Here is an 8,999-nt window from a genome sequence, read left to right on the forward strand (position 1 = left end):
TGGTATGAATTTTTTCATGATAACATTTTTTCTGTCAGTAGTTTTACAGTTAAATTGATGAATACTGTTAAACGTACTGCCTTATTTATCATGCAACAGTCACTTTGCTGCAGCTGCTCTATACGTGATAGTTAACTCCAAAAATGCTCGTGTCCCGTCTGTTGATAGAACTTTGTGTCGCCCCTGTAGATGCGTACGGAGATGTACTTCCTGTCATCTCAAAAGAACCGGCCCAGTCTGTTTGGCATGCCGCTCATAGTTCCCTGCACTGTGCACACCAGTAAGAAGGATCTGTACGATGCCGTGTGGATCCAAGTGTCCCGACTGGCCAGCCCGCTGCCCCCACAGGAAGCCAGCAACCATGCCCAGGACTGGTAAGCTATGGTTAAGTTAGCAGTTCCCCTCTGCTTCAAGGCATTGTGTTAAGTATTTTTTATTATGCTAGGATCTTTGTACTTGAACATACCAAGAGGAAGTTCTAATCTGACGTTGGGCCCCAAACACCGATTCTCAAAATGTCAGTGTTCTTATGAAGATTATTTTTTCATTTTGCTCCAGTTTACCGAGAGACTGTAGATTCTGTCGCTTTGTCAGCGGTGGAAAGTAACTACGTACATTTACTGAAGTCACGTACCTGAGTACAATTTTGAGGTACTTTACTTGAGTATTTCCATTGTGTGCTACTCTACTACATTTCTGAGGAAAACACTCAGATTCAGATTAATAATCTAAAATACAATCAACAAATAAATTACGAATTGTAGATTAAGATAACATTATTGATCCCCGGGGGAAATTCACACACTACCCAGCAGAACACTCTCAGCTTTACCAGCTGATACAGTCAAGGCCCAATCAGTGTCATCTATCTTAAACCAGATCCGTTTCAGCTACTTTGTTTAGTGTAATTACTCTTGGTCCAACCAACTGCCAGAAGTGCACCTTTACACAAAGAAAACCAAGAAGTTGTTTTAAACAAACAGAGGCAAGCTGTTTCAAACCACCCTGAGAGTGTGCATGAGGAACATGATTCGTGAATCCTTTTTTTCTTCTTCTAACCTGCAGTGATGACAGTATGGGCTACCAGTACCCCTTCACTTTACGGGTCGTGGGTAAGGACGGCAACTCATGTGCCTGGTGTCCCTGGTACAGGTAAGACGCACGTGTCTCAAAGTAAGGAGTAATGGATCTGGTGGTTGATATATAATTATCGTATTAAATTTGTTTAGAGCATGTATTTTATCATTTATTTAAACATTTCTGATCAAAATATTAAAGGCAATATTAGATTTCTGTCCTAAGCAGAAAGTGTTTGATCAACAGAAAAGCCAATACAACAATCTTTGCACCAAAATTGATCAGAATGATCAAATGAACGTTGGAAACAAATTAACAAAGACTAAACATTAGATGTAGTGATCTGTTTTTGTGTGTGTGTGTGTGTGTGTGTGTGTGTGTGTGTGTGTGTGTGTGTGTACACTGTAGCTGAACCTGTGTGTCTGTGTTTTCAGGTTCTGTCGAGGCTGTATGATAGAGTGTAGTGAGGACAGAGCCTCTGTAGGAAATGCTTATATAGCTGTGGACTGGGACCCTACAGCCCTGCACCTCCGCTACCAGACCTCCCAGGAGAGGGTAAAACACAAACTCACACACACACACACATCCTCTCTCTCTCTCTCTCTCTCGATAAAATCACCAAACAAATTTTGAACAGCAGAGGAATTTCTATAAACAATTAAATACAACATTTTGTGTGTATAGTGTGTTCTTTTTCTTTCTTTTTTTTTTAATATATCCTCTCCAGTTTACACTAGCTATGTGTGTGTAGCTCTTGCATCCAATCAAAAAGAAGTGAAAAGGTAGTGGTTACATCCTTGAAAAGACATCTTACTTGGCACAGTTTTGATTTCCCTCATTATAATGTATCACACGCCAACTGCTTTTTGAGCATATACAGTACATGTTTAGTTTTGTGACCCGTGTAGTGTAGATGATAAAAAAACAACACACTTTTGTTAGTAGTGAGCCTTTCACTGCAGATTGCTCAGAGTGCGGCCTGCTGCTCTCCCACTGCCAGGCAGATTTCTTTTCCAGCACACACTTTCAAGTTTATGACGTTATCACTTGGGCCTTGTATTATTGTGTAAGTTTTGAGATTAAAGCTAAGTGAAATTAGTAAATCTGCGGGTCTGAGTTTGACAGATAGCAGTGAGCCACAGAGTGAAATCCAAAAAAGGCTTCAGGATCCAGGGACCTGTAAGCTCAGTCATTGAAGTTGTAATGTTACATCAGCTGGTTTGTGTACTTTAAAGATTGTACATGTCCCAGTACTCGCATAGAACTGACTCCATAGTCTAGGCTAATGATTCAGAAAACTACAAATGGTTAGGTGCCCAAAAGGACAGTTTGGGTGGTGCCCTGTTCGTCAGAATTCCTTTGGATTTACCAAAGAACACACTGTCAGTTAGAATAGTGTGGATGCTTCCCCACCCTGTTCACTATCCTCACCATCGTGGTCTCCCTGCAGATTGTGGAGGAGCACTGCAGCGTGGAGCAGTCCCGTCGGGCGCAGGCTGAGCCCATCAGCCTGGACAGCTGCTTGAAGGCCTTCACCAGTGAGGAAGAGCTGGGTGAGGACGAGCTCTACTACTGCTCCAAGTGCAAGACGCACCGGCTGGCCACAAAGAAGCTGGACCTCTGGAGGCTGCCCCCCATTCTGGTCAGTGGCAGAGCCTGTCAGACATGAGCTCTGGCCTCACAGAGAAAGAACCATACATGTGGTTTTCAGTAGTATTGGTAGTATTAAAAATAGGCCAGCACTGTATGTGTGATGTGTGTTCTCTTCTCCAGATTGTCCACCTGAAGCGCTTCCAGTTTGTGAACGGTCGCTGGATCAAGTCCCAGAAGATTGTCAAGTTCCCGCGGGAGAATTTCGACCCCAGCGCTTTTCTGGCTCCCAGGGACCTGGAGCAGCACTGCCTCCACTCCCGCAGTGAGAGCGAGGATCTGCTGAGGGTCGGAGAAGACAACCTGTCCTCCATCTCTGCACCTGCTGGCTTCTACAACCTGCCCAAAGGTACCACATGTTGATTTAAGCCTGATATTTAGATGTTGCAAGCCACTCACGCACTGACACTTTGCTCACATTTTTAAAGAGAGGATGCCTTTTCTTCTATACATTATGTTTTTGATGACTTGGAGCATGACGGCATGTGAAACAAAATGGTCTCAAGTACAAATGAGCGGAGCAGCTAATGTCCCAGCTGCAGAGGAAGTGTATTTAACCCTCTGGTTTCCAACAGCCTCCCCTGCCTCTGGCAGGAAGTCAGCACCTTCTCTCAGCCGGACCAGTAGCCCCTCCGGCAGCCCAAAGCCCGGCAGCGGTGGCCGCAGGCCAGCCCGACTGCGCCTGCCCCAACTGGGCAGCAGACACCGCCTCTCCAACAGCAAGGAGAACCTGGATGGAGCTGCTAATTTCGAGGCTGAGCCACGGGACAGTGCACCACAGGCAGACACAGAGGGGAACACAGCGGGGGCCGTGGCATCGGACCTTCCTGGATCAGGAGAGGCGATCGCGTCAGAGTCATCGTGCGGTACTGAGGCGTCCAGCAGCCACTGTGACGTGGTCCTGGTGAACGGTGACAGCAACGGGCTGAGCTCAGACTGCAGCACAGATATGAGCATGGACCCTGACCACACACTGCTACAGCACAGAGACAACATGTGTCTGGACGCCATCTACAACCTCTATGCAATATCAGTAAGTAGAACACAAGTAGTCTTTATTGGCCCTCTCAGTGGGCTTACTTTCTGCTTTGAAACAAGTCTGAAATATTTTCCTGCTTTACCTCGTCAGTGCCATTCAGGAATCATGGGAGGAGGCCACTATGTGACATATGCCAAAAACCCCAACGAGAAATGGTACTGTTACAATGACAGCAGCTGTAAGGTAAGACACTAGGACACTTCCTGTTCTGTTTCCACTTACAGCAGCACACCTTTTGCCGATGTATTTCCATCACTACCGTGGATTACTGGCCAAACATTTAGCATCACATCCATGCACAGTGCCTGTAAAAGGTATCCCTTTTGGACTTAAGCATTTCTCAATCACACAGAATCAGAGTAATTGATTGGTTCGGATTTGATATGAGACAACAGGAGACAGACATTTTAAGCAACTCACCAAGCTAACGCTAATTAAATCTGTCAGCTCCAGTTGTCATTAGGCCACAGCCAACAAAATCGCCCGTCGCCAACTAAAAATGAGAAGTGCATAAATTGTTATAGTGACTTTTTTATTTTTTTTTACACCAATCAACATGATAAAGAACCTTATCTATACAAACTGAAATAAAACCCATAATGTGCAGTATTTGGAAATTCTTGAGTTTGGCGGGATCTAGTGGTGGATGCATGCCACCACACACAGTCGTCTCAGCCATTGTAACAATACAAAACGAGTACATCAGCATCTTCCTTAACAAGTTCAGTCCAATCACCTCCGTTTTGTTTTTTTAATTTCCTCTAGGAAGTGCACTCTGAGGAGATCGACACCGACTCGGCTTACATCCTCTTCTACGAACAGCAGGGGGTGAACTACTCCCAGTTCCTGCCAAAGATCGAAGGCAAGAAGATGGCCGACACCAGTAGCATGGATGAAGACTTTGAGTCCGACTACAAGAAATACTGTGTCCTCCAGTGACGGCACCTCGTCTTCCATCAGCCAGCACTACGCCTGCTCTCTGCTCCCTCCCCCCCACCTGCCTGCTGCTCTGAGCAGGAAGCACCAGATCATTGAAGAATTCTCACAATCTGCTAATGACTAGAGTCGGACTGTGGTCTCTGTCTTTAGGGATGCGTCGCAGCACTTTCTACACTTGATCGCAAACATGGATTCGTGCAGAGGTTTGCCAAGACAACAATGAAGCCCTGTTGAAAGCACTAAACTGGTGCACTTTGCTGAGCCTGAAAAAACAAACCCCCCCCGCCTCCCCTCATGTGACCAACCCTCACCATAATATACATGTGACATATACTTGCATACTAACACATCTCTGAATGTATGCCAGTATGGCTAAGTCATGAAGTGATGTTACTTTGATATAGTGCTTTTATCACTTGTGATGTCAGAATGAAAAAACATTTACACCTGGAGCTGTGTGATCTGAGCCTTGGGTATCTTACGTGAAAAAGAAAACTCATGAGGTCACAGAATGAATTCCAGGTGTAAATGCAAGGCCAGTGATTAGATCCAGATTGAGTTTTAAATGCCAAGAGCCCAAGAGTTAAGGAACCTATGTTTGTGTCATATTTGAACATCAGCGTGATGTTGAAATTTGGTATCTAGTACATTGGATACTGTGACAAGCTTTTTTTTTTTTTTTTTTAAAGGGTTCTCTAAAGGTTTTATTAGTGATAGTGTCATTAGAGAAAACACAAGTCATATGCTACCTCATCGCTTCACGCACTCTGTTGGCCAACTGTACCCTAAAAGTCTGTGACAGTATTAATAATAAGTACAATGCTTCCTTCCAGTGTAGGAGTCATGGTACACACATTTCAGGACCCCCACCCCTGAAACAAAAATTCACACAGGTCCTGATAAGCAATTAGGCTTTTTTGACAAAACTGTGTTTCATCCCACAGCTGCCAAATATCATTGATTTGTGCAAGGTTGACCTGTGTGTATGCAGAACTTCTCTGAAACTCAAAAAGCTTCAGTGTGAGTCTGGGTTTGTTTTGGACAGGTGCCATGATTTCAAAAGCGAGACGCTTAAAGGAATGAGATACAGCGTTTAGTGCTTCTTTTTTTTTGCATAATGCAAATGGATTGTTTTATAAAAGATTTATTTTATTCCTGTGATGTTTTTTGTTCTCTTAAGGCAGGCTTCAGCCACTTCAGGTCAGGGATGAATATTTATCTCAAAGCTACATCTAGAGGGGTGGACCTTACCTTCACAGTGCTCGCAGTTCACTCCCAACATGCACCCTTCACCTGCTGTAATTCGCAACTGTTGAGATTTCAACTCATCTGTAATACTAATCTTCAGAGGCTCTCCAATAAGAAGCCAGAACAAGTTGGCACATTGGGGCTCACTTTATTGTAGTTAAAATGGCAGATAAGTTCTTTCATTGGTCATTTTAACATTATATTATTTAAAGAGTACTCCTTGTACTTAGTTGCAGCTGTAACTCAACTCAACTCAATACTGATGCCACAGTGTTCTGAAGTACACCTGTACATCACTGCAGTGAAGTGAAAACTCTGACAGACAAACTGATTCTCAGTGGTTAAGTTACCCTCAAGGCCACATCTCAGCGCTGCCATAAATGGAGCACTCAATGCACACTGAGATGAACTTGATTCCCACAATGGCACCCTGCTAAATATCTGTGAAAGCTTCAGTAATACTTTTCGGTTCTCAAAGCTTAATTCACTGGGCAGATCCCTCGGGGTCCCAGACTCTCCCAAAATAATTTGATTAATTGCAAATTTGTCTGGTAATATGCACTATTAAAGCCTTAATTTATACTAAATCTTAAGGGTCTGTCCTATTGTGGCCCTGTGTCAAAAGTGCTTTTAGTATTTCACTTTGTTATACTTACATGGTGCATATTCCTAAAGAAATGTTTTCATTCATTTACTATAAACATCTAAGCACTGTACCCAATGAGTAGAGGCCCACAGGCCCTTTTTGCAATGGCTCCCCCTAATGGGCTAATCTGGCCCTGATGGGTCCCATAGACCCAATCATTTCCTAAAAGGAAGTTGGATGCCAATGTAAAGTCATTTCTGGCAAGAATGATTTAATGTGGCACAAATTAGAGGGGAAATGAAGACATTCAATTAGTAATTCATTCTAGTTAATTGCTTGTCTAATTTAGCAACAGGCAAGCATTCATTTGCAGCTTTATGGAGAGTAACATTGCCAATGTTAAATTGATAATGCATAAAAATATTTTTAATGTGTAATTTCAGTTTGGGTTGTTTTTAAGGATTTTCTGCTAATCAACAATTGCTGAAATGCTCTGTTCCTAAATTTCAGACCTATACGATATAGTCTGCCCCATTAACTGATATCAGATGCCCTGTTTGCTGTTCATTTATGCTTTGACAGGAACCAAAGCCTGCTGAATCTCTACTGAGAGCTGCAGTATGTGTCTGGACTCTAGTCAGACCTGTAAAAGCACCACTACATCACTGGAACCAACGTTTAGAGTACCATCTGTCTTCTGTGTGCTTAGTCTAAATAACGGTTTCATGCACATTCTAAGTTCTGGTCCTCGTTTTATCTGAAGGTTTGGTTCCTTGATGTGTGTGATGTTGGTCAGTTTGAAATGAACAAAGCCATGTTTGTGTGGAATCCAGTGGCAGGGCTTTGTGTCTGGTGTAGCAGCACGTGTGGGCTCAGTCTAATCACTGTGAACAGACAGCAGACGGTCAGCAGCTCCCGACGCCTCCCCGCTTTGTCTTCTAGATAACAGGAGAGGAATCTGTGTTCACCCCCCTTTGTTTTTTTTTTTAGCTGCTGTATTTATGAGGAAAGGGCGTCGTGGATGTATTTGGAGCAATTTCTGTCACTGAGTGAAACTTTATTTTCCTTTGCAGAGTACGTTTGTTGAACAAATGGAAATGTACAGATGAGCACTTTTTTTTGCTTTGCTCAGCTCTTTCTTTCCTCCACCCTCCTGCCTTTGCACCGATCTTTAGACGATGTCCAGTTTGTGTCCGTGTTTGACATGTCATCCCATGGCTCAAAGGGAAACCTTTCCTAAGGATTTGTCTCTTTGAGAACCCAGATAATGTTTGCTTTATTTAAAGGTGCAATAGCGGTCAACTGTCTTTATTTTTTGTCTGTGAATGTTCCCTCAAATGACTTGTGTGTTGCTAAGCATAAACGTGGTTTAAAATGTATTGGCAAAAATGCAACTTAAATTTGGGGTTATTTCAGCACAATTTAGTTAATCCAGGAACAATGACTTTCTGCCCAAAAGAAGTGAAGTTTCATGCTGAAATTGGGCAAACACGGGTCCTGTGAACCAAAGGGATACTATATGATGTTCTCCCCCTCCAAAAGCCCAGCCCACCTGCCCCCAGCCTCCCCCACTCCCATTATAATAGTTCTGATTGTGGGCAGGTAGTGCTATCTACTACTGAGCTGTCTGTCAGTTTCCTCTTTTTATTTAAGTTCATGTCTGTCGGATCTGAACCAGAGTTGTTAATTTAAAGAACTGTTTTTGTAATGTGTTTGTTGAAAGAAAGTGACATTGCACTGACATGAAAACATGTACATAAAAAAATGTGTTTTGTAAATAAGCCAATGAAAGCTATGTATTTGAATATGAACTGTACAAAATACTGTACTTGTAGTTGTATATGGAGTGATTCTGTTGATCTGTAACAAAATATCCAAGCAACAAATTAAATTCTGCAGAGGAAACGACGACACCAGACTGAAATGTGTATTTTGTTGGGTTTTTTGTGCTCTGAGTAATGCAGATCTTGCTGTGCGGGTCTAGGAACATTGTAGTCCAACTTCACCACTTTAGTCCAGACTAAATAGGTCAAAGTTTCAGTTTGCCTAATACATGAAGAGTTGTGTTGAATCAGGCCTAGGGCTGAAGTCATACCTGCATCAGCTGCTATCAGCTTACTACTAACATCCAGTCTTGTTCATACATTCATACAGCACAGCCCATCCACCACATCGTTTGGATGCTATTCAATAGCTACTATTAGTTGGTATGGTGGTCTTCAGCTAACTATTTACACATCGCTTGGCATACATGTTAGGCTGAGAGCACCTGCACGTTTCAGATTTGAGTGAAGTTGGTATTTGAGTTCATTTACTTTCAAGTCTTCCTGAATTCTGACAAAATCCTATTCATGCCCGTCTACAACACAGCCAGTATACAAATACTTTTCATTACTTTACTTACTTTTCATTCACTCTACTGAAATGATCTGATGCTGAAAACCATCTCAACCTTTTCTT

General features: G+C 42.8%; 1 protein-coding gene across 4 annotated transcripts in view; it reads left to right on the plus strand.

Annotated features, from left to right (window-relative positions):
* The window catches only part of usp32 (ubiquitin specific peptidase 32), a 62,250-nt gene extending 53,798 nt beyond the window's left edge, over positions 1-8,452 (plus strand). For all 4 annotated transcript variants that reach the window (XM_038693745.1, XM_038693748.1, XM_038693746.1 and 1 more), the window contains exons 27-34: positions 190-374; positions 1,066-1,152; positions 1,512-1,632; positions 2,528-2,719; positions 2,851-3,076; positions 3,303-3,760; positions 3,857-3,949; positions 4,532-8,452. In XM_038693745.1, coding sequence (XP_038549673.1) covers positions 190-374; positions 1,066-1,152; positions 1,512-1,632; positions 2,528-2,719; positions 2,851-3,076; positions 3,303-3,760; positions 3,857-3,949; positions 4,532-4,705 — 1,536 coding nt within the window. In that variant the 3' untranslated portion in view covers positions 4,706-8,452. The remainder of the gene's footprint in view (positions 1-189; positions 375-1,065; positions 1,153-1,511; positions 1,633-2,527; positions 2,720-2,850; positions 3,077-3,302; positions 3,761-3,856; positions 3,950-4,531) is intronic.
* The last annotated feature ends 547 nt before the right edge of the window (positions 8,453-8,999 follow it).

Source organism: Micropterus salmoides, unplaced genomic scaffold (assembly GCF_014851395.1).
Source record: "Micropterus salmoides isolate LMB-PRFRI ecotype aquatic unplaced genomic scaffold, ASM1485139v1 Ms_hic_scaffold_3, whole genome shotgun sequence".
Lineage (NCBI taxonomy): Eukaryota > Metazoa > Chordata > Actinopteri > Centrarchiformes > Centrarchidae > Micropterus > Micropterus salmoides.